This window comes from Gavialis gangeticus, unplaced genomic scaffold, assembly GCF_001723915.1.
Source record: "Gavialis gangeticus isolate Ggan-Ray unplaced genomic scaffold, GavGan_comp1, whole genome shotgun sequence".
In the NCBI taxonomy this organism is placed as follows: domain Eukaryota; kingdom Metazoa; phylum Chordata; order Crocodylia; family Gavialidae; genus Gavialis; species Gavialis gangeticus.
This window is the reverse complement of record NW_017729006.1, coordinates 15,141,018-15,167,094: the sequence shown is the minus strand read 5'-3', so window position 1 is coordinate 15,167,094 and position 26,077 is coordinate 15,141,018. Positions and strand designations below refer to the sequence as shown.

The window sequence follows — 26,077 nt, the reverse complement described above, 5'->3', positions numbered from 1 at the left end:
CATATAGCACCCTGCCATTGGTTCCCCTTTGGGTGTGGTCCCCTCACTGGGACCTTCGGCTCACACTAGCCCCAGCCCACCTCCAGGCCAGTCGGGACCCCAGGCTCTTGGGCATCCCTCTCAGTGGGTCTCCTCGCCCTTCTGACCCTCCTGGTCCTGGCCCCCACCTGGGCCAGTCAGGGGAAGCTCTGGCAGGCCCTGATGTATGACCCATACTTTTATCGCAGGGTCCCCCTCTCTGGGTCCTCCTTTACAGATGTGGGGAGCTTGGGTACCTCACACCATGACTGAGGCCTCAGGGGCTCACAGGGGACTCACTCCCCTCCTGGGCAGGAGGTCATGGTGCTATGTCCCGTGTTATCTTTGACCCACACTCTGCCTCCCAATGAGGGAGGACTTATTGGGGTCAGGGCTCAGCTCTCGCTCTCTCTGGCTGAGCCCCCTCTCCTTTCACAGGGGGCCACATTGCCCTCTCTCTGGGGCTTCTGATCACTGCCTCCTCTCACTGTGGTTCCACAGCACTGGCCCCCCTCTCAACTGGGGCTTCTCAGCACAGCACTCTCTCAACTGGGGCTCAGATGTTATATTTGACCCCAACTCTGCCTCCCAGCATTGGAGGACTTACTGGGGTCAGGCCTCAGCTCTCTCACCCTCTGGCTGAGCCCCCCTCTCCCTTCACAGGGCTCCACATCACCCTCTCTCTCAGGCTTCTGATCACTGCCCCCTCTTACTGTGGTTCTACAACACTGGCCCCCCTCACACTGGGGGCTCCACATGCAGTTGTAACACCCCCTTTACTTGGGGTCTCAGGGCTTCCCTTCACAGGTGGGCTCAGGTGGCCATAGCCATGCCTGGCCCCAACTCTCCTCCTTGAGGTCTCAAACCCCTGCAGGGCTCAGGCAGCCTTGGCCACACCTGGCCTCCAACTCTCCTCCTCAGGGTCTCAAACCCCCATAACTACCTTTGGTGTACCACAACCCACCCTAAGGTGAGGGCTAGGGGTTAAGGCACCCTGACCCACCTTTCACCAGGGTGATCACTGGCTTGGTATTTCCTGGAGACTTCCATGCCACTGGGAGCCCCACCAGGCCACCCACTTACCTCCAGATGAAACTCACCAGCTTTCAGGCCAGACAATATTGTTGCCTTACCCTAGCAGCCAAATTGCCTTGTTTATATAGGCAGCCCTGAGCCTAAAATGGCTGCCCTCATTAGGCACCTGGAGGCTGCCAGCTCCAGGGCCTTAAAGTGGCAGGCACACATACTGCCCTGCCACATTCTACTTTGGTATTATTGCCTGGGGCAACAATGTTTTTTACCATTATTTTTATACTAATTAAAAAATATATAGTATTTTGTACTTTATTTTTATATTTTATACTTAAATTAGGGACTATATATGGAATTTCGACTGTACTGGAACTCTTACTTATATTGGTGAATTGTTTAAAGAAAACAGCTTTGAATGGTAAGAGAGGATAGCATTCATTAAGATACAGCATAGCACTATTATGGAGTATCATGAAAATATTTAAGAGGAGATGGTCATTGCCAATTATAAAGAATGAATCTTGTGCATCAGAATTTTACATTTTCAACAAGCTATTGGACCATATCCTAAGGTGCCTGAAGTTGTACTTACTGTGTTAGCAGTTCTGAGTGTTGCAGGGCACTAAGGTGTGCCTGCTCCTTTAAGGGCAGAAACTGCCTAGGAGAGGGTCCTAGGAGCCAGGCAGAACCTCCACAGGTGCAGGTTGCCGTGGCAGCAGACTGATGAGAGAATTAGCCTGCGCCTGGACCTGGTCAGCCAACTGGAAGAAGGCAGGCCCTGGGCACATATAAGCCCCAGGGCTGGGACTAGCAGGTTAGTTCTTTGGCAGCAGCCAAGGGGGAAGGAGGTCTTGTAGAGAAAACTAGTTGGAGGTGCTTGACTGCTTGTTCTGCTGCTGGTTGGATTAAGGGACTATAGGAGCTCCTAAGTTCTTATGGGTAGGAGGCACATTGTAATGAGAGAGAAGCTTGCTGTCTTAAAAGGGATAGGGGTTATTGTTAGGTTGTAGCCCAGGGGCTTGTGTTTTCTGTTGTGATTTATACTGGTGGACTGGGCTGAGGCTACTGGGGAAGAGGAGGCCTCATTGGGGCATACTACAGCGTGGAGAGCCCAGTGCTAGAGGGTACAGCAACAGATACTAAGGCTAAGGGTCCAGTGACAACAAGAGGCCAAATTAGACTGAGGCCTCATCACAAGAGACAACATCTAAATGCCATCTGTGAGTCATGGGGCATAGGAAAGGGGAAGTTTTGGAGCCATGCATCTAGCCCATAAGGCTTGAGGGGTACTGTCAGGCACCTCCTGAGAGTTGGACCCAGTAAGGGGTCCAACAACTGACTGGGTTTATAGGAGACTGTCAGGACTGTGGCTGAGCAGTAACTCGAGAGCAGCCTCCCAATTCATCATTTATACCAGCAAGACTTGGCAGGCAAGATTAGTAGGTGCCCATAGGGTGGAGTCACGGTGCCCTAGGGACATCCTGGCCATCCCTGGGGTGGCTGTATTGTGACACTGAGGAATCAGTAAGTTAAAGGTGGAATCAAGATAAAATACTTTAATCTGGTTTTGGCCAACTAATGCTTGGCATGCATCAGGAGGCTTAGTTTAGTCCCTTTTACACTAGGCCTTTTGCAGGCTGATTCAGTCCCTAAAAGGAAGTCGAATGGCAGTTGAGTAAGCTACATTAATAATGACAACCGTGAGGAAGTAAGTAATTCACAGCCTTCCAGTTCTGCACTGTGTAGAGTTCCTGTGTAAACAAAACTACAGCATATCCTCAGACCCTGAATTTAAGATAATCCCCCCAATAATTAGATTCTATACATGGAAAATGTATACATTTGTTATAATTTTCCAAGTATAGAATCTAATTTTTGGAGTGCTGTCTTTAATTCATCCCTCCCACTGGTGCAGGGAGACTGGCAGTGGGGAGGCAGATGTTGTGGGGAGATCAAGCATCTTGCCTGCCCCCCACCACCTCTTCTCCCTGCCTGCCCCACTGTAGCTTCCTCTCCCCCACTCCCTCAGCCTCTGCTCCCCACTTCTCCCCAGCCTCTCTTCCCCCTTCCCTGTAGCCTCTGCTCTCTGCTGCCAGGCTCCCTCTCCATTCTAGCCCTGGGGTACTGAGGGTGGCACCAGCCCAGGCCTGTAGCAGCCTGGAGCAAGGGTAAGGTGGGGAAAGGAGAGGGGCATGCAGGGAAGCAGAGGCTGTGCTGGCAAGGGAGAGGGGGAGAAGAGGCTTCAGGAGTGAGGTAACTGGGTGCATAGGCAATGGTGGGGTGGAAGGATCAGGTACCAGCTGTAGCTATGACCCCAACCCCAGGTAAAGGTTGGATCTCGAGCCACAGCAGCTGTCTGCCCCCAACCCTTGATTCTAAGACGAGGGGCATTTCCCCTCATGCTAAATGTGAGGGAGGGGAATCTAGTCTTAGAATTGAGTAAATAGAGTAGTATCTTTTCCACTACTTAGTATAACCACTTGAGCCCCACAGTGAGAATGTTCTTATAACAGCTACAAAGGTAAGCAATGGCCTGAAAAAATATTGGCTAATTGAAGACAGGATTTGTTTAAACAGGTGAAACAATGGAACATGTCAGGTTAAACCAGTTCAGGTCACAGTGTCTCACTTTTTCTTTTGACAAATTCTACCAAAGCTACTTGAATTCTCTTTAAAACTATGAACTCTTTTTGCACAATTAATATTGTTGTTGGCTTTTGTGGCAGAACTCTCAGCTGGTGTCTCCAAGGTCTCAGTTGAGTAATATGAAGGCCCCAAGGTCTCAGTTGAGTAATGTGAAGGCCCCGCAGCAAGTTCACTGCCTACTCATTAAGTCAGCCCTCTCTGGCATTTGGTCTCCTTATGGCAAACAAGGTTTGTCAATGTTGTAAGAGTCTAATGACATAAACACCTCCCTTACAATGCTTTCTGTACAACCGTGCAGCCCTGTGTAGTCACATGACTGCAGTATGTGATGATGACTTGATTTAATATGCTGAGCTGCAGTGCAGTAGTTCAGCATGCTGACATTTCATGAGTCACTGATCTGAACTGCCTTGACAAGAACAGGACCATCTTGGAAAATGCAAAATTCACGGCATGAGTTACACCTACCAATTTATGGCATGAGTTACACCCAAGTCATTCATGTCCTAAAATGCAATCTACTTTCAAGCTTCTTTAATTTTCTAGGGAAAATTATCTGGAACTTAAGTACAGAGGCTTTAAAAATAATTCCAAGCAGTCTTTTAAAGTACCACACACAACAAAAATAATAGCTTTTCTTTCAAGATGGCAATGTGTGTTTGCTGTTTAGAGGTAGACACAGGTTCAGATTCATACAAGGAGTTGGGCATGTAAAATGGGTGTTAGGGTGACCTGAGGTGCCTAACATTTCATCAGTAAAGTTCCCTGGCCATCCAAAGCTCTGCTTCCAGACATGCCCAGAAGCAATTTAGTCTTTTCTGTGCTAAGTAGTTCAATACCTGTCTCCCAACTATGCCTGGTCAGGATCCACTACCTACGTTTTCCCTGCTAGGTTTAGGCTTTAAACCCAAATGAAAGGAAGTGCCTTTCTGCAGTCCAGAATTAAGTACTTAATATACTAGACACATGCCTTTGTTTTTCCTGTTTGCCACCTTAGGTGGCTCCCTGCTTAATATGTTGGCAGTTTGAGGTGCTAAATTGTTCCCTGGCATGTGCGTGCCCTTAGTGTTAGATGTGTTCATTGTTACAGCATGTAAATCTTAATCTTGCAGATTTAAACTAAAGGGTCCAATGGTCCCTATGATCAGAACAGACTCTCAATCAGTATTCATCAGTAGCTTCCTACTCCATATTACTGCTGAAGTCCCACTTGCTCCATGAATCCTATAAACCAAAAATTACTACTGTATTTTCTTGCACCAGTCTTTCTGGAAGGAAGCTTGTATGTTCTTTACTATTCTGTGTTTATTTACTATGGTACATCTTTATGGTTCTGGGATCACGAAGCAATTTCACACAATAGCCTTTTGTCTAACTGCCCACTGTGCAAATGTTATACATTCTTCAGAGGATAGGGTACTGATTACATGCTGGATTTGATGGAATACTGGTCTGATTTGGGGACACAATTCCTGTGCATTACAAGAAATGGAAGAAAGTAAAAGTTAGTTTTTAACTTTTAAGAAGTTCTTAAAGTATTTTACATGGCCTAATAAAACAATCTATCTAACTCTTATTCTCATTGAAAGCCAGTGGGCTCATTTTCATTATGTTAAGGCCTTTACAAGTTTCTGGTATTGTTAAGTGGCTGGGCCTAGAAATAGAATAAATTACATTTTCACGAAGGCTGCTTTTTACTGCTAGACCGATATCAAGTTTCCTTAGTATAAATGAGAATTAGTACTTTGCTAGACTAGTATCTTACCAGAGTGTTATACTAATTATTGAGTGACTGAAAAGCATATCAGTCATGCCATGTATAATAAAAGATAAGATAGCTAATTATATTCCTTTGCATTCCTTGCAAGCATAAATCTTTCTTACAACCACAGAGATGTATAAAATACATTTTGTAATCTGTATTCTTCCTATTCTATAACTTGTTTGAATCAGAGCCAGACTTTATAGTTATATTTTTACCTCATACTGTAAAGTGTCATATAGATTCCCAATTCTTGCAGTGTTCAGACTGTTAACTGGGTATCCGGTGTGAGCTGCTAAAAATCTGAGAAATGGCTGGAAAACAAAAACCGGAAACAAAGCAGGTTTAGATTTACTATTTTATGACATTCCTATATACTACCTTAGTAGCATGCACGGCACATTTTAGAAAGAATAAAGTTTGTTGAATCGGCAGCCTAGCTGTGACAGCGTGGCTAATGGGAAAACAGGCAAAGGAGTTACCAAACATGGTTCAAGTTGCTAGATTAGTGAATCTCAGGAAGGGTGCCTTGAGATCCTTTCAGGGGTTTTGTGGATTGCCAAACAATGTTAGCATTCTTAGGTGTGAAAACATGATTCACAAGATAAACCAAGAGATTTCAAATAGGAATCTATAGTGGTGAAGACATGCTGATGACCACCTGTTTGTGGTTGTTCTGAGTGCTCTGCCACAGAAAAAATTCTAATTTTTCCATAGTTAATAAATTAGTGAAAACAAAGAGCTGGCATTTTCTAAGGAGTGCCTTGAATCTAATGAGGGTTGTCTTGAGTTTAAACAGTTTGAGAACAACTCTTCTGGATGGTATAACTCACTAGTTCACCTCTCGAAACATAAAATCAAGGTTTCTTGAGGCTGATGTAGGAATGTAGGACATTGTAGGAGAATGTGGGAGTTTGATAGTGGGGAAGGGATTGGCTTTGGAGGTGCTGTGGATTAAAAAGAAGTGAAACACTTGACTGCCTGCCTGGATGCAAGACAGGAAGAGAAAAGGGAAAGACTGGTTGCTGCATTGAAGTTGTGGGAATTTTCTTACGTGACAGTCAGGAAATTAGTGGGAAGATTTTTTGTGGGGAAGAGGGGTTTGAGGAAAGAGAGGGTATATGTAAAGAGATGTCAGAAAAGGGATTGCAATCATGAGACTGAGCAGCAAGGATGAAGTTGGACTGGAGATGCTGGTTTTGGTTGACTTTTGTAGTTTTTGTGTAATTCAGACAATAGATTGAGTTTTGATAAAGGGTGACTAAGAGTCCCACCTTCTCTAAACTGCACTTTTTTCATTTGTGGTGAACTTGCCAGCCCAACAGATTTTCTAACATCATAACTGTTTAGTGGGTAAATAGTAGTCTTCTTCCAGTATATAGAAGTATGGTCTGCTAAGGCTAAGGAGAATTAGATACCTTCATTAGAAGGAGAATACGCCAGTCTCCAGACTCCCAATCTTATGATTCCGGTATTAGATAATGCTGTGATAAGTGGTAGTTTTTAATTGAATGTTTTCCACAGTTGAAAGTAGATTGCTTTCCTTACCCTGTAGTACTTAAGTTGTTTTTGAAACTCTCTTGTTACAAAAGTTCGTTTCTGAAGTTCATTGTATTTTGGACAATTTGGAAAAGGTAAGTGGAGCAACTGAAATAAAAGGTACAATGTATTAATTATGCAGTCTGTTTCTGGTTTGATAATTTAATATACTCTTATAGAAGTCCAGTTCTGATTTGCGTGTCAGCCGGGACAAACTGAAAAAAGATTTTAGGATTGGTTTCCAGTGATATTTTTCCCTCCATACAATAATACCTCTAGCAACTCAGTTTTATAATATTAACCATAAAACATTTGTGGACATTGCTTGTAAAAGTAGTTGAAAATTAGGTGCTATTCACCATGTAGGAAAAGGCCAGCACAAGACCTATGCACTTCTTAAATCCTCAAAATCATGCTTAAATGGTACATGTATATTATTTCTGGCTGTCTGTATTGGGATGATTTGCTTTATCTGAGATATTCTAATATCATTTTTGTTAGAAACTGTCTGCATTAATCTTAAGTAAAGCAAAACAAAATACAATTACAGCTGATTTCAAATCAAGTGGTAATAATTGTCTCAATATTTCCTGCTAACATGTTTTCCATCTCCCTCCTGAGATAATTAATAAAATTCCATTTGTTGTAGTCACACAATTAAAACAAGAGCTTCAAATAAAACCTTGGTGTACTGAGGAGAAAATTAGCCTCAGAATATGTACATCAGCTTTTTGCCACTCTTAGACTACTGATCTAACTATTAGGGGCATATTGTACTAATATAATATAATCATATGCTCATGAATGGGCATGATATTTCTAGTAACTGACAGCTACTAGCTTTGATAGGGGTCCAGGGTGCTATGTATTCATTAAAAAATAAAAATATATTTAAAGCAATAGATAATGGAAAGCAGGAGGGAAAAATGAACATATATATTCACATTTTCCTATTTTGTACATTAATTTGTTTATTAACTTATTTTTATACTTTAGGAGCATACTATACTATTTACAATGGTCGCAAACCACACAACTTGGAGTGATTAAGATTAAAAAAGCACCTATTTTAATTTGACTTACTCATGTGTGTTGTAAATAGGGCATGTAAGGCCCTTCAATCACTTGCATAAACTTTTCAAATTTGGGGAGAATGTGAAACCTAGTGCCTGTTTGCTGAATTTGGTAGTAGAACTCCATCTTTTGTCTGAAATCTGCAAAATCCCGTGGTGTGCAAAAATCTCACTACTAGACCAGGGTAGGGAAGGAAAGAACAGCTCTCTGTGTTCATTGCCTCTGCTCTGCAGCCTCCCAGCCATCACTGGAAGTACATACATATCTGGAAGTTCTTTTCTTCTTTCACTCCCCTCACCTGCCCAGGTCACTGGTCACAGCATTCCCAGTGACTGTGAAGCTGGCTTCCTCACAGCCCCTTGAAGAAATGCTTCCCAGTTCCCATATTTGAGTACTCTGCAGGTGAGGGGAAGAGAGAAAGGAGTACCAGAATCAGATTATCGCACAATTTGAGTTACAGCAAACCAGTCCTCCATATTTTTTCTTTTGGCCACCAACCACAAAATGACTGAAAAAATTATCCCACTACCTGAATCACAGTGTAGTGAGGAATGGGACAATTTTATGGGTCATGAGCAACAAAACATTGAGGAGAATAGTGATAATGCACATTTCCCACCCCCTGCTCTTCAGCAGAGCAAATTATTTTAAATCTCTGCACAGAGCAGAGAGTAGGGTAATGTGTTACTGGCTCACAGTTATGATTTTATAAAGTATGAGAGCATAATATATTAAAAGGGTTCTTGACTCTGGTCACACAGCTATTTATGAAAATGGTGTCATGAGTGGAAGTTTGATTTGAGATTTAGCTTGTCTTATTTTCATTAAGCCCAAGTCTGTCACAGGAGTCTGTGCACAGTGGTGCTTCCTAGACACAGTGCTGTTGCTTTGTATTGTCCTCATCCACTTTATTCACTTTACTTCTGACATTATGAGTCTTTAGTAAGAAAGCATACAGGAAAAAGGAGTTTGCAACTTGTAGTACTCACGTGGTCATGTGATAGTGGCACTGTGTGAACTGGGATTGGCTGCCAAAGGATTTTTGGGTTCCAAGCCTGACCACTGTCCACTGGATACAACCCAGCAAGAGTTGCCTGGGCACTCATAAGTGTTTGGTCAGAGTCTGTGCTTTGAACATAAATCTGGAGCAAAAACAGAAAAAAAATGGTTCTCTTATTAATTGGCCAATTTGATGAGAAAAGAGAGAACTAGAAATGGGATGAAAGGCTTGGCATCCCAACAGGTAGGATATTAAAGAAAATCTGCCATAAGAGGGAAGAGGGAGAGAAGTGGGAGGGAGTTGCAGCAGAGCATTGGGACTGAACTTTGGGGGGCAAGTGAATCGGAATATGGTGGCAACCCCATTAGAAATGCTCAGGAAAAAAAAATCACTTGGCTCCAGCTGGCCAAGTTTTGAGAGACAGTAATGGAGCTACTGAACCCCAACTGAAACAGAGGGTATGTCTACACTGCAGTCTTCAGTGTAGTGTTAAGATGACCTAGATAGCATATCTGTAGGGTAAACCATCCCATACTGAGCGCCATGCTACTGCAGCTAAACTGCTTTTGGTACTAGAACTAGTTTGTTTAAAGCCAGGTGGGTATCTGGACACTACACAGCAGTCTGTGTGGTAGATATTGACCAGAAGAAACCATTAGCGCACAGGAAAAAAAATCCTCCTCCTGATACTTGCCTCGCACTGCTTATATATAGTACTCAAGAAATGAGCATATCTTTTCCGTAAGTATTGTCCAAGCTTATATTGCTGCTGTATCCCAAGCTGTGAAAACAACAATAGAGATGAATGTCAGTGTAATGTTCTGTGGAAGCACAGAGGAGACTTATCTGATCTTGAAGACTGGAAGGAGCGGCCCATTATCTACAAGGTTTTATTTCAGTTTTCTTCTCCCTAATGTGGATAAGTGGAGTGCCTTGAGACTTTTTTTTAAAGTAAATTAAAACAAACCTCCCCTTCTGATTGCTGAATATTATGAGCCTTAATTAGACACTTCCATCTTTCCATACACACTCATCTCTTCCTGTCATTTTAAATCTTTGTGCATTTTGTTTTTTTTTAAATCTAGGCTCCTAGAATCCAATCTATGTGAGAGCAACATTTTTTGTCCATTTATCACAATATATACTTTAATGGAGTAGAGCTAAATAAAGGCCTATATAAAGAAGGTCACATAACCATAATTACAAATTTGGAAATGCCAAAACCTTTTTCTTTACAGCAGTGTGGTAATATATTATTTAGGGCTATGAATGAGAGGAGGACAATAAATTTAATAGTAAGTTTAATATTAGTAGTAGTCAACTGACATCTTATTTAGGAAAATACACCTTAATGTTTTCTAAAAAAGGATCAGAGGGTGTATCTACACGTCTAGCAATGCACTATGTTGCCATATAGTGCGTTACAGCAATGTAGCGACCACGTGGGTCTACATGTGATTAGCAGCAGCAGCACCGTAGTGGCATGCTCCTCCCAGTCTAGCACACTGCTATGGCGATGTAGTGGGGAAATCTAACCATGTGCTATACGCATGGTGCAGTAACTGCCCATACTGCCCAATGCTTTAGTACTTGCAATAGGAAGTACTAAAGCATGGTGCCATAGCAATGTCACTATACGGTAATGTGCAGACATGCCCAGAGAATAGAAAAACACTGCAAAATGGCTGGATGTGTATGGATTAAATCCTAGCTCTTCCAACTCTGATTTTAATTTTGAAGCATTAATGCTGTATGACATGGTCTCTTCAGCATTTAAATTTCATTGCTATTTATAAAAAGGGGAGGGGAAATTATTTGGGGCTTAATAATAGCCCATACTCCATACAGATATAATTGACATCATTGTAATTAGTGTTTGAAATTCACACCTTATTGAACTGAGTAGAAATGAGCAGGCATGAGCTCACACACTTGTTGCTGTTATTATTTAGCTAGATGCAGTTTTCTGCAAATTGGGTTAACGAGGCAGCAGCACATCTGTTATGAAGCTTGCATATTTATAATAGACAAAGAGAGAAATCGAGGCCAGATCCTACAAAGACCTGAGCAACTGAACAACCATTGAATGAATCAATTCCACAGAAATTAAAGATGCTCATTACACAGTGCTTATTTTGTTTAAAATGAGAATATTCAAGCTAACTAACAATGAAACAAATGGGTATAAACAGGCTATGAATAAATTTAAAAGAACCATCGGAGGAGTAGGAATCATCAAGCAAAAGCCCTAATTAACTTTATGGTGGAGTTTGATAAATTATGATCAGGTTTGTATGACTTTTTTTTCAGTAGCAGGGTGGCTGTTTCCAGATCTAAGTTCCATGCTTCTATCAATATCTATTTACATAATACGCTTCACTGCAAAATTACCCATAGATTAATAGATTTTAAGGTCAGAAGGGATCACAATGGTTATATACCTGCTATATAACAGGACATGGAAACCAAGTGATTCCCATAACAAATCCACAACTTCTGGTTGAGCTGTGGAATATTTCTTAGACAACCCTTCTTGAATTCAAGACTTCAAGCAATAGACAATGTACTATATCATCAGGTCCCATGGATTAGTCATCTTCACTATAACAAATTTGCTCCATATATCTCGTATGAATTTATATTGCTTCAGCTTTAAGCACTGGATCTTGTTATCCTTTTGTCTACTAGATTGAATAAGCCCTCTATTATCAGAAATCTTATCTCTGTTTAGGTACTTACAGTATATGACTGGGTGACTTAATCTTTTGGTTAAAATAAATAGAGCTTCATTAGTCTCTCATGTATAGGGAGGCTTTCCAGAGCTCAAAATATTCGATTAGCTCTTTTTTAAAAATCTTCTAATTTATCATTATCCATTTTAAAACATGAATGTCAGAATTATACATACTATTCTAGTAATGAACTCAGTAGTGCTGTATATAGTAATAAATAACCCCTAGCTAGTGTTTCACTGCTCACACAGCTAAGGACTATACATCCAAAGATCTTATGTTCAGCTAACTTTTCAGCAAGATAACCTAACTTCTTTTCTGAGTCATTTTCCAAAACCCAGTCCCCCATCCTAACAACGTGACATACACTCATGGTACCTCAAAGCATGAACGTTCATCAGTGGCTTCCACTGTTTCAATATGTTACACCAACAAACCTTGGTAAGCTGTCCAAATCCTTGTGGCCAAGCATTTTCTTTGTGTTTGTCATTTGGAAAAGATTCACATGGGGTATGATCACCATGGCGAAATACCTAATAAGACAATTTTAATTCCATTCACATTATTGCATTTCTTTTATTAGAAGCAGTTGAATTGCAATTCTAGTCCTATCTTCATTAATGAGGAGTGCTGTGTAGCCTATTAACACATTGATATACACTAGGTAGTAGCTTCCATGCTTATTTTTAAGATTGTAACCTTATTGTGTAGGGGGGTCTCATTTCCTTCATATGAAAAGTAGCTAACTCATGGATTTTTTCTATGATTTTATATGCTTTATAAAATATTATATATTATAAAGAGGACAGAAGAACATAGGCAGTACAGGTCACATTAAATTAAACAAGCAAGATGACTGGTATTAATATAACAAATACAAAAAAGTGAATATTTTGTTAAAGCTACCTGAAAGTTAAGGGAAACAAATAACAAACAAACAAAAAAAATCAGTATATTACCCAACATACAGTGCCTGTGTTTGGCTACTATAAGTCACTTTTTCCTGAAAGAGGCTGCTGTTAGAAAATAGTATGTTGGCAGGCACTGTAAATATCTAAAATCTGAACACATGGTCTTGTGAAAACCCTGAACGGGTCTTAAATTTCCACTGCTTTCCAATGATATTGTACAGTATCAAGCTTTTTCATTCTGTTAATGAAGAATTTCTTGTTATCCTGTATCATTGACTTGGCATACATAGTTATTAGTCATAACATTATGAAGCTATTAAGCCTTCCCTTTCATCGTCCAAATGGGAAAAAAATACATCACAAAGATGTGAAAATGATGTGAAATTCTTGCCAAAAGTTTAGAATAGACCAAATTCAGAAGAGGCCTATTTTTCTTGAGAGAAAGGGTAGCTTACAAATCAGTGCAAGTTCTACTCACATATACCATAGCTTCATGCCAGTCATTCAATGAATCACATATTCTAATTACATATAGGGAGAAATTGCTCTTTTGCAATCCAATACATTATTTGCATTACCAAGAGGAATTTCTGCAGGAAGTGAAGGCTAGTTTTGGCATCTCATCCATTTCATCATTTTAAATTATCCCTATAGAGCTCTCCTTTTGCTGCCACAAATAAAGGACATTGTATTTACAGGAGATTTCAGAATCATCTGAGTCTGCTAAATGGAAGCAAGTTTACAAAACAGTCTTTAAAGTGTGGTACTTTTTATTTTTCTACAGGGGGCAATAATAGAACTTGATTATTCAGAAAACATTTAAATATTTGCAAAACATGTTTTGCAGAGTGTTTCCCCCCTGGAATTATAACAGCAGCAGCAAATGACAGTTTTTTGAGGAAATTCTTTCCATTTCTAAACTGCTGTCTACTTACTAAGGACACAAACTTCAGTTTCCTTTTCGCTGTGGTTTGGTGAAGCAAAATGAAGAGAAGATATAGCAGGAAGCATAGACTCCAGATTCCACAGAGCAACTGTCTCACTCTCATCCTTGCACAAGCTTACAAGTGTTTTATGCACCAACTTCTCAGACTGGACACAGCCCCACAGTAGACTAGTTATATAAAAAAGATGGGAGGAGTCAGCCGTTATGCATGGTAAATGCCAGAAATGGGCAGTGGCTCTGCTTCCTCTTCAACTTTCATCCCCATTTGGGTTACTGGATCCCCAGAGACCCATGAAGGAAGCAGGGAACTCTGCATTTGTGTACTCCTGCTGCATGTGCTCCATGGATTTGTTGGACCTCTTCTGCAGTCCATGCCGTATATATCACAGTGCCATAGACACAGTCTGACCTTTACTTCTTATGCTTTACTGAAACTAAAAGCCCAGCACTATTTCTATATATATCTATTTGTCTTGCAGCTTTCTTATTAAGAAAAGTATTACATATATACAGTTATAGTTCCATATACTGCATATAAAAGTCTAGGTGCAATACTCCCCACTCCATCACTAGTAGATAAATAAAGGAATTGCATTTTTCTTCAAATACTTTGTACTGGAATGTAAGCACTAACAACAGAAGCCATTCAAGTATTGGTTGTCTGTTAACTGATAGATTTAGTTGTGTGGTAATGGTTTGGGAAAATTAAAACAGCAGGTGGTTTTGTTGCTCAGAAGCAGAGATAACCCTACATTAACTGACAAGAATAAAGATGTACCCAGCAAACTTTCCAGCTAACAATAGATTGCTTGTATCTTCAATTTCTTTCAAAAACTTTCTTCTAAAGTAAGCCTCTTTTTGCTTGTTAACTTTCATTGTAGTAGATATGCAAAATGGTACAACACACAGGAGTCAAAAATATTTCTTTCATCATCTTATTATTTATTAAATAAAGAGAAAGCATCCAATTAAAAAACAAAGCAAGAAGCTTTTTTACCTCATTATTTCTGTTTTTTTATGAGCTTTTGAGCTTGATGAGACCATAGCATCAGAAAGGAAAAGACAAATAGGAGTTGCCCCTTTTGGGAAGGGCCCTCTTTTTCTTTATATGTTAGACTCAGGGGCAGCAGGGTCAACTGATTAAAGGCATCCACATTACATACATTCGTTTGACAAAGATGTGCTATCTTAAGATCCTAAGACACAACTGGCAACGTGTAGGTGCATACAGATGCATTTGTACCCCCTGAGATCGGCCATGCACCCCCTGGAAGCGCATTTTAAATGCATTGCATACTGTTTGTAGGACTTGCACATGATGGTGTATACATCCCAAAAGTGTAAACCTTTTTGCTCCTTATCCATGGTTATGGACAAGCAAACTGTGTTAAAAGAGATGGGGACTTGCCATGCATCATCTGTTCTGCAGCAACTGTCCGTGTTCACGTTCTTCTCCTGTGGTAACTGAAAGGCAAATTATGGAAGTGTATCTCTTAATGAAAGAATCTAACAAGATATACTCAAGGAGGGCTTTTTAAAAGTGCTCATTGTTGACCCAGTTCTGCTCCTGAGGAAGGGAACTGAATAAGATGGTGCTAAGTGCTATTAAAAATCACATATATGCATGCGATTTTGTTCCCTTGTTAGGAAACACTGTTTCCCTCACCATTTACATTTCATACAAACTATGAAACTGCTCACCTTCAGTAAGAAGTTGCTGAGAGCAGGAGATGGTATTTTCTTGGTATGCAATTCAAGCCTGTGAACATCCTTTTCTGATATTGCTGAGTCATCAAAAATGTAACCATATTCACAGCAAAGTAGAAACTCACTTTTAAAATTTAGTTTGTCACTGTGTATAGCCAAACTGAAAGCTACTTAGGACAAGAGAAGGTGAAGGAAGAAGAGGTGGAAATTAAAAACATAAATGATGGGAGCTGTTTGGGAAGGTGGAAGGAAACTAGATCCAGTTCAGGAGTGTAATGAATTTGTTGACATTTGTATACTGTGGTGATTAGCCTGATATGAATGATTAGGTAATTGTGTCACATACTGTATAGAAATTACTGGAAATCTGTAGCAGCTCCTAAAAATGTAGGGGTTATTTAATATTCAGATACACGTGCCTATAAGGTAGTGCACAACTTGAGTTATTTTTACACAGTGTTGTGTTACTATATATTTCTGAAGCCCGACAGTCCAAATAGGACCATATTTCCTTAGTTATTGTACTCAAAAGCTCTGTACCCTTCATACAGTTGTGATGCTGGCACTCCCAATTTTTTCTTTAAAGCCTAGAGATAAAGCTTTGTAATATTTAGACATTACAAGATCAGATTCATATCTTGGCATTTAACTTCTCTGACTTAAGTGGAATCACATGAGAGAGCTGGTTGGCTCACTAATTATTATAGGGCTGTGCAAAACAGCATCATTTCGTTTCGACTTCATTTTGCCATTTCAAAGGGATGGTGTTTCATTTTGCTGTTTTGAGGCACTGTGCATTTCGTTTAATTTAGTTTAAAGTGTTTCACTGTTTCAACACGTTTTGCCATTTTGTCCATAGGCTATAATGGGGAATCAAAAAAAGGCCTATAGCTTTGTAATTTTTTCCTTGATTTGGATGAGAATTTCAGGGATGCTAGCTCCTTCTGAGGGCATAAAGTTTGCCAATTTTCAAGGAGTTAGGTCCATGGGGTTTTGAGAAACTGCACCTCAAACTGTTCAAAGCAAAACTAGTATCACTTGCTGGCAGTAGTGGCATGCTGTCATCCCGCACACCTGTATCCCCTGGGAGGAGTCTGGCACAGCCCTGTGGCCCTCCAGGGGGTTGCGGGTCCCCGGATCTGGGTGCAGGATGACAGCAGGCTGCCACTGCCAGCTGGGGCCAGCACCAGCACTGGGTTCTTCCCAGCACTTGGTGCGGGCTATGCCGTGAAGACTCAAGTGCTAGTGCTGGCCCCAACTGGCAGCAGGAGCATGCTGTCATCCGCATGCTCTGCAGCCGGCAAGTGTGGAGGTTTAAAAAAAAACCCAACAAAACCTGCACTCACCAGCTCTGGCCGTGGTGATTGGGGCCTCTGAGGGCTCATGGCAGAGCCCCCCCCCAGCACTAGGCAGCAGGGATCCCCTCCCCCTGCCTGGCACCCACACAGCAGTTGCCTCATGGCACGGGGGCAGCGCAGCTTGGCAGGGTGCCGCACACTGTCTGGGAGTGGGGCAGTTCCATGTGTCAGCCAGAGTCCCTGGTTTGATTCCCCTGGTCTCTGATTATTTCCCCCAGCTCTTCCTGGGGATGGGGGGACACAGCCCCCCGATCTGCATGCGGGGTTTCAGTAGGCTGTTGCTGCCAGCTGGGGAAATAGCCCAGATCCATTATCATCCCCAGCTGGCAGCAGCAGCCTGCTGTCAACCTGCATCATCCGGGGGCCTTTGACCCCTAGGAAGAGCTGGGGGAAGCTATCAGAGAGCTGGAGAATCAAACTGGGAACTGGGGGAATTGAACTGGGAACTACTGAAACCCTGTATGCAGATCAGGGGCCTGCAGCCCCTGGGAAGAGCTGGGGAAATGATCAGAGAACTGGGGGAAGCAATCAGAGAGCTGGGGAATTGAACTGGGAGCTGAATGTTAACATCAGAGCAGTCTTTCCCCCCTCTTCTCCATCCCTCTCCTTAGTTTCTGTCAGCTGCAAGCAAGCCTGGCTTCAAAACTTGAAACGTTTGAAATGTTTTGAGTGCCTTCGTTTCATTTCAAAGCCTTTCATTTAATTTCGATTTCACTGTTTTGAGCTCAAAACAGCTTCAAAACGGAACAGCTGTCAAGATTTCACACAGCCCTACTAGTTAACTACGAAAGAATAGATTCTGTAGTGAGGGGTTATCCTCATGCTTCTTCTCACCTTTTGCTTATGCATTTTGGCATCTTAAGCAGTGAAAGGAAGAAACGTATAAAGGAAAGGGAGGGTATTGTTTGTTCATCAGCTGACTTTTCCAGCTGAAGAAATCAACTAATTGCAGAAAAAACACTTTCGCCATCTTTAAAAAGATGGCATATATTGCATCTGATAAAGGCTAATGCTTCACTTAAGGTTCTATAGCTCTTTATGTGGGAAGGGAAACAATGGCATATCATGTCACAGTGCCCATGTCAACATGACACTGTGTTTTACTGCAGCAAAAAGAGATTTTGCCCATTCAAACATGTTTTTTCTCATAAAGATTTTAACACTGGCATATAATATTTTTCAACCTTCTTTAGTGCAGAGATAGATATATGTATTGTATTTTTTCTCTCAACACAATTTTGTGACTGCTAAAAATACTTTATTATCTACTGGGGCAGATCAATTTTACATCAATTTAATGAAACATTGAATAAATTACACTGATGTCAATATACTTCAAATTTATTTATCCTAAGGTTTCTACAGAATCTGTCATTACGCTTTCACTTTCTGCTCTTCTTCCTTTGTTGGCCATGGGAAAGCATCCATGGTATATGTGTATCTATTGTGCCAGAATCTTATTTTGGAGTGAATTGGGATAGCTCTATTAACTTCAGTGATTTATGGCAAAATTTTATAATCATTACAGTTATGATGGAAAAGCTTTATCAAAGGGGATGGTCTGTAAAGGGGTTCCAGCAAAAGGGTGCTGTAAAGGAGACCATTGGATTAGCTTTATTTCCTCTGGAAGCTTATTGCATTGTTGAAGCTCCTCACACGAGAACGCCTTCTGGCTCCTTTGTGCTTCTCCTTTGGTCTTTGTAAGATGCATGATTTAAGAGGAACACAGATGACTGGCCCAGGGCTGGGGCATGAATCAAGATGCAATATTATTTTAACTTACTTATTGATGGCTATAAAATTATAGAATTAGGCCTGACACCTCCAACTGGCAATGCAAGTAGAATGGTAGCCAGTAAAGGTATCGCACACAATGGTGGTGTTCACTTTGGGCTCAGCCCATTGAGGGGACTGATTATGCAATTCTGCACAGATTAGAGTCCTTTTAGAGGTTCCACCTTCATCTGGAGGTACAAAGAGTGATGCAAGCTTCACCTGGTGGTGATAAATATGTGATTTACTTGACCAGGTAAACATCTGAGAAGGAGGAGTTAAGGCTTTTATCCAACTGCTGATAGAAAGAACTGGTCATTGAGACTTAATAAGGATCTGTGCGGGACACTGAGGATTCACAGCGTTTGACAAAAGACCAGGCATTTTAGCTAAAGGAGGAGGACAGCATTTGCTTAGCCAACCATCATCACAGCAGTCTATTAGGTTTGAGCAAGCAGTTCTTCATCCAGGTGCTGACATAAAGGAATCAGAAAAAAATCCAGTGTAAGTGTCTAATCAGGCTCCAGCTTCCAGCTATTGTTCTTGTACACCTTAGGATACTTTTGCATTTTTAATAATTATATTTACCTTTGATGTGAGCTACAATAACTATGATTAAAGGAATTGTTCCATTCAGCTAAAATGCTTTCTGGTACTGCACTGGCACAATGCTGCAATATTTGAAATACAAACACATTAAGTTGGGGGAAGGATATTTTCTTTTAAAAATTGTTTCCAGTGGAATTTTTTAATACTGTCTTTACAACACCCCAAACACAGATCAGTATTTTTTCTTTGATAGCAGACATGGGTAGTCATGTGGACCATGACTATTTGGACTGTGCTGCATTGCCACTCCTTACGTTCTGAGGCTGGAGTGAAGGATTAGCAATGTCATAGCATATTTCAGGAATGCTGTTCTTTTTTCCCTTCCCATTTTCTTCCATTCTATTTACCAGTTCTCTTTTGATTTTTCTAACTAATGTTACTTTTGAAATTTAGCATGTAAATATTTCCTTCGGGGGGCATTTATACTGTGCTAACATATTTGTAGTGTTGTCCAGAGGGGAACCAATTCCAATACTTGTATGGGCATTTTCTGTATCTTATTAATATTTCCCTTTGACGACCTGTTCACTAATGTCACTGCAGAGTGTGCTGCCCTGGAAAGTATGTTGTTGTTCTCAGTCTTTATGTATTGTCTGCTTATAGGTTTACATGTCAAAATCACTGATTAGAGAAGTGCTCATGAGAGTTTTCCAGTAGTTCTTTTAGCAGAGAAATTCTCATCAAAATGCTTATGTTGTTGGGGGTAAGTGCTGCATTTTCTTTATGGGTTACGGATCCAGAATTTCTCTAACACCAGGCTCAGACTACAATGAGCTTTACATACTTAGGTGGTAGAAATGGGTTTGTGTTGGAGATTGTACCAGTCACTGAGTTTGTAAATTACTTTGAGTAATTAAGTACTTTGTTGGATTGGGATTTTCAGCGCCTTGAAGGACTAAGCTCTTTGATGTTTGACTCTAAAATCTTGTTTGTACTTCAGATATGCTATGTGCATTTGAAAATAGTTTGTAACGCTGTCATCTGATCTGGCTACAACTAGTACATGTGAACAGCATTCCAATAGCAGCTTTATTCACAAGCCAGTTCTGTGTCATCCATGATTCTGTACCTCTTCCTTTTATGCCTCATATGTTTGTACCCGTACCCTCTGGGTAAATCTGCGTAGGTTGCCCCTAATGAGGCAGATAAAGTGATGAGCAGAAAGTGGCACCAGCAACTTGATCTGCTGTTTTCACTCTGGGATATTGTACTGCACACAATTAAGAGGGAAGGGGATCAGCAGGCTGATCAGTCATGGCCACATGATCACTGCAAAAAAGTGTGCCATTTTCAGGAATATAGCTATGAAGCAGCCCAGGTCACTGGCAAGGGCAAACACAGTGAGTAGCCTCTGTTACTGAGTTTCAATAATACTGCATTAAAATTAAAAAAAATTTCAGAGCCAACAAATCTGCTAGGTAGCTAGAAACTTACTTTAAAGTTGTCATGTGGACAGGCCCATTTACTCTACGGTTTTATAATATTTTACACACACCACTTTGTGTTTTTATGTGATAGCTTGAGGACTTAATAAAGCTCAAAACAAAATAAAAATTAGCAGAACAAAATACTGTGAATCATTTTTATATATTGTATAATCATTCTTGTATATTGAATAACTATATTTGGAATTCCCACAGACTTCAGCTGATACTCTGTGCACAGGATGTGTACAAACCATAGAAACAAGGTCAACTGCAACTAAGCGATGCATAGCACAGGTCAGAGATGGGAGACGTTACTTTCAAGGTTCCAGTTGTACTCCTATTAAAAACAATGGCCAGGGTTTAACTGACATCAGTAGACACAAGATTGGGCCCAGAGGACCAAATCTGTTCTGATTTACATTTTGCTGACTTCATTGTCCTTGTTTATGGGGTCATAATTTAGCCCTTAAGGTTTTCTATGCACTCTCAATCCATCCTTTCTAGAAGGACCTTAAGAGGTAATTAGAAATATACTGGGGGATTATACTGGGGAAAAAAAATACCCTTACAATGGAAAAAATAATGCAAAGATCTTTCAAAGCTAAATCCTAAATGTCCTGATGCCAGACAGTACAGTAGCAATCTTTGAAGGTATTCTAGCTGAAACACATTCTTGATACAAAGGGAATAGCATGGTGTCATTGTATTTTTGGTGGTGTGCCCTTAGCTCTGTAACTCATTTCATATCCTGCTTCTCTCAGTCCTACATTTCATGACGTATTGTCAGTAAGTCCTGTGCTCTTCTTCATTAAATGAAAGCAGAGCATCTGGGGAGGAACTGCGTGTACTGTGGAACAAGGGGAGTTCCTCATTCCACATAAATTATATAATATATTTAGCCCTCATGTTTTGTTCACAAGTCCTTCACAAACCAGTCCTGTTAAGTTTGAATGTATTTCTCCAATCCAGCAGTTTGCCATCAAATTTCAGCTAAACATTAAGTTGTGTAAAACTTACAGTTCACATTGATTACTTGTGTAGATTGATCACCTAAGTCGTACGACATCATTTCTGATTGGATAAGTGACACTCGGTAAACAGAAAACCAGCAAATGATAAATAATGAAAAACGCATTTCAGGTCCATGTTGTGAATCACCTTTTCTGTTTTGAGGTCTGCACCACAGCGCGGCCTCACTGTAATTTTAAGAAAGAAAGAAAGAATAAAAAGAGTGTGAGTTTATTTACATGACCTAGATCAACAGAGATTTGTAGATTATGTATAAAACAGTTAATACCTCATATCAATTGACAAAGTACATAGTTCTTCTGTGCCTTAGAAGGACTCTTTTACAAAGGTATATTGCCACCTAGTGATAGCTTCTGCTTTGCTCATTCTACTTATGGTTTGTCTCAGATTCTTGATGAACAGTTATTTTCTTCTGTGTTGGAGTTCAGAACACTAGTTGCATGCTGGGAAATTCTGAGCACAAGAACTGCAACCTGCTTAACCTTGTTGTGTTATGTACAAAGCAAGAATGTACAGTCCAGTGCCTTTTAAAAGTTTGCAGCACAATACAGTGGAGTGTAATGCCTCTTTTTGAAGCTGAAAGTGTATTGTAGCTTGAGCAATTTAAATTACTCTCCAGAGAAGTTCTTTGCCATGGACTGTGTCCAGTGCTTGCTTTATGGTAGAAATACTGGTGAAGACTTGTACTTGTTTTCTGAGCATAATTTTAGCATTAAACCTTAACTGGATTTCTCTTTTGGCCTCTTTAATTGCTGCTGACACATGGATCCAACCCATTCACAGAGAAGATCAAGTTTCTGGATTAATTTTGTATAGTAGGAAAATGCATTATGATCAGATGGAAATAACTTAGTTTATTGTTTTCCCTGTCTCTCTCACTGTGTAGATTCAGCATTTTGGTCTTAGATTGAACTGTGGCCTGATCCACATTTCTTATGTTATGTGTTTCCTGTTGTTTCTGTTTTATCTCAAGACACTTTCATTCTGACATCTAAATTCCCTTGTACTTAAAGGGACAGATTTCCTAGTCATCTCACTCATCGCACATTATTTTTGTGAAACACAGATCTTAACAGTAAAAGAAACCAGCATTGCCACCTATTTTAATTTATTCTTAGGAAAAAAAAAATGTGTGGGTCATTAACCCCTTGTGTAAATTTGTCTACGCTAGATAAAGGCTAAGTACACACATTAAAAAAGCCTGTGGCAAAATCACTCTATCATTCTTCACTTAAAGCGCTGTAAGTTAGAATGCATTTCAGCTGAACAGACTTTCACTGTTCAGTGGCAGGGGGAGGGGGGCTCACACTTCCCGAGGTGAGCAGGGAGAGGGAGGTCTCCCACATCTCACAGCATGTTCTGTGAACTTTTCAGGCTGATGGAGACTCCTGAGCACAACAAAATGGGCAAGCCATCTCTGTTTGGCTGCCTGGCACAGGGAAGCAGTCCTCCCCCATGCTGCTCTATGCTCTGCTGCTCAGTGACCAGAGTCAGAGAAGCAAGGCTGGAAGGGACCTCTGTCCTGGGCTGGGGATGCCTGGGGGAGGGGCCGGGATCCAGGCAGGGGAGCCCCTCTGCTGAGTGCTGGGGCTGGGGCAGGCTGGGCACTGGTATCTCCCTGGAGCTGTGATGGGGGCTGGGTACACTTCATAGAATCATAGAAAATTAAGGCTAGGAGGGACCTCAGGAGGTCATCTCATACAATCCCTTGCTCCAAGCAGGAACATCTGCAATTAGATCGTTTCAGCCAGGGCTTTGTCAAGCCGGACCTTAAAAACCTCCAGAGATGGAAATTCCACCACCTGTCTAGGTAACCTATTCCAATGCTTCATTACTCCCCTAGTGAGAGAGTTTTTCCTAATATCCAACCTAAACTTCCCTTGCTGCAACTTGAGACCATTGCTCCTTGTTCTGTCATCTGCCACCACTGAGAACACTGCAGCTCTATCCTCTTTCAAACCCCCCTGCAGGTAGTTGAAGGCTGCTATCAAATCCCACCTCAGTCTTGTCTTCTGAAGATTAAATAAAGCCAGTTCCCTCAGCCTCTCCTCATAAGTGATGTGCCCCAGCCCCCTCACCATTTTCATTGCTCTCTGCTGGACTCTCTCCAACTTATCTACACCCTATTGTGGGGTGCTCAAAATTGGACACAGTACTCCAGATGTGGCCTCACTAGTGCTGGACAGAGAGGAGTAATCACTTCCCTCGATCCGCTGCAACACTTGTACTAACGCAGCACAGTATGCTGTTAGTCTTCTTGGTAACAAGGACACATTGTTGACTCATATCCAGTTTATTGTCCACTGTAACCCCCAGGTTCTTTTCTGCAGAGCTGCTACTCAGTCAGGTTGTGGTTTATGGCTGGTGGAAGGAAAAAAATGGGGCTGGGATCAGAGGCTGTCATTGACTTGGTTCAATGACAGCTGGCAGGTGGGGGGGTGGGCCCAGTGCTTGGGTAGAGCACAGGAGCTCTGCCTAAAGCTAGTGTGCAACCCTGCACAATGCTGCCTGGGATGGCACTGATCACACTCCAGATTAACCCTTAATGGGATCAGGCACAGGCATTTGATAAAGAGCTCCAAGAGAAAGCACTTTAGTCAGAACAAGGAGCAATGGTCTCAATATGCAGCAAGGGAAGTTTAGGTTAAATATTAGGAAGAATTTTCTCACTAGGAGGGTAGTAAAACACGGGAACAGGTTACCCAGAGAGGTGGTGCAATCTCCATTCTAGAAGTTTTCAAGACCCAGCTAGACAAAGCTTTGGCTGGGATGATATAGTTGGGGAAGGTCCTGCTTTGAGCAGGGCGTTAAACTAGATGACCTCCTGAGGTCCCTTCAAATCCTAATTTTCTATGATTCTAGTCTAATACCTCATCCATTGAGGGTTAACTTAGAGCATGATCCACCATTTTTAAAGCAATCTAAGAGCCACAGACTTCTGTGCAGTTACGGCTTTAGAATGCTTTCTGGGCAATTAACACATGATAGGTGTTAAGTCTGTACCTAGCCAATGTTGTTTCTAAATGTAATAAGGATGAGTGATATCATCCTGACTCAACGGATAGACAGAAGAGTGCTATAAAATGGTAATGTGATGTCCAAAATTAATTCTTTATTTCTTAATTGTCCTGCAAGTTTGTCTTGGGGGGCAGCTTATGATTAAGGCCAGTGAATACCTTGTATTGTCCTGCAGATGTTGAAGACATGTAACAATGCAAAAGTTCAAGATTTAAGCCATATAAGCTGTGCATTTCCAGCAAGGAAGAGATCTATCTAAAATGTATCTGTATCTCCATATGATGATAATGAAGAACTAATTATTGTTTATAGCACTGTACTGTGAGTATCTTTCAATATTTGGCTACACCTTGCCACAGAATCTTGGTTTTCACAACTCTCTACCTTTGTCTCATCTTTCTGCCATAATTATGAATCAGATTAATCCAAATTTATGCATTTAAAATAGGAAAAACACAGACTCCTTTTTTATCAGATGGTTATCCGCTATGAAGTGATGGTAGCACTGCTTGTTATGTAGGTTGTGAGGCATTGCCAGTGATGAACAGCTGTTTTCAGTTGCTTATTACCTTGTCAAACTTTAACAACTGGGATTAAAATCTTCATGCTATCTCTGTCTCCATGTGAATTATGATAATTTTCTTTTTGCGAGGGATAGAATTTCAGCACAAATAGTACAGCCATTTCTGAGAATTAGATTAAGGAAAACATCAATTCATCCATCAATCTCATTTTCCCTCCTACAGCTTTCCAAAGGTAAGAGGCAGCAGCATCTGATCTCTCTATCCTACAGAATTTATAGTGAGTATGCTCTCAGACCTAGGCCATTATTTCTCATAATTTCACAGTATTTGTTTCTTTTCTGCTTATAGTTACTCCTTGGACTGTTAGAAAGTTTAACGATTTCTTTGCCTCCGTCTTCCTAAGTAGGGACCACAACAGTCACCTCCCTGCTGGGCCCCCCTCGGGCCCTGGGGGAGGCACACCTGGGCCAAGTGTTAGCGAGGATTTAGTTAGGGAGCTTCTGGAGGGGCTGGACATATTCAAGTCAGCTGGTCCGGATGATCTCCACCCTAGAGTTCTAAAGGAATTGGCCGAGGTCATTGCAGGACCCCTGGCACGGCTTTATGAGCACTCGTGGTGCTCTGGAGTGGTGCTGGAGGACTGGAAGAGGGCCAACGTGGTTCCCATCTTCAAAAAAGGGAGGAAGGAGGACCCGGGAAACTATAGGCCAGTTAGTCTTACCTCGATCCTAGGCAAGCTGTTTGAGAAAATTATTCTGGCACACATCCAGGAGGGGCCAGCAGGGGACTGCATGCTTAGGGGCAACCAACACGGGTTCATCAGTGGCAGGTCCTGTCAGACCAACCTGGTGGCCTTTTACGATCAGATCACCAGATCATTAGATGCAGGGGTAGCAGTGGACGTGGTCTTCCTGGACTTTTGGAAGGCCTTCGACACTGTCTCTCACCCTGTTCTCATTAAGAAACTGGGGG

General features: G+C 41.3%; 1 protein-coding gene across 1 annotated transcript in view; it reads right to left on the bottom strand.

The window, feature by feature from the left end:
• Window positions 1-13,763, bottom strand: part of LOC109291635 (prostatic acid phosphatase-like) — a 37,359-nt gene extending 23,596 nt beyond the window's left edge. Inside the window, exons 1-6 of the mRNA XM_019508709.1 lie at window positions 13,650-13,763; window positions 12,241-12,336; window positions 9,766-9,852; window positions 9,061-9,213; window positions 7,007-7,105; window positions 5,677-5,772 (exon numbers count right to left, since the gene is read on the bottom strand). Coding sequence (XP_019364254.1) covers window positions 5,677-5,772; window positions 7,007-7,105; window positions 9,061-9,213; window positions 9,766-9,852; window positions 12,241-12,336; window positions 13,650-13,763 — 645 coding nt within the window. The remainder of the gene's footprint in view (window positions 1-5,676; window positions 5,773-7,006; window positions 7,106-9,060; window positions 9,214-9,765; window positions 9,853-12,240; window positions 12,337-13,649) is intronic.
• Window positions 13,764-26,077: the final 12,314 nt, after the last annotated feature.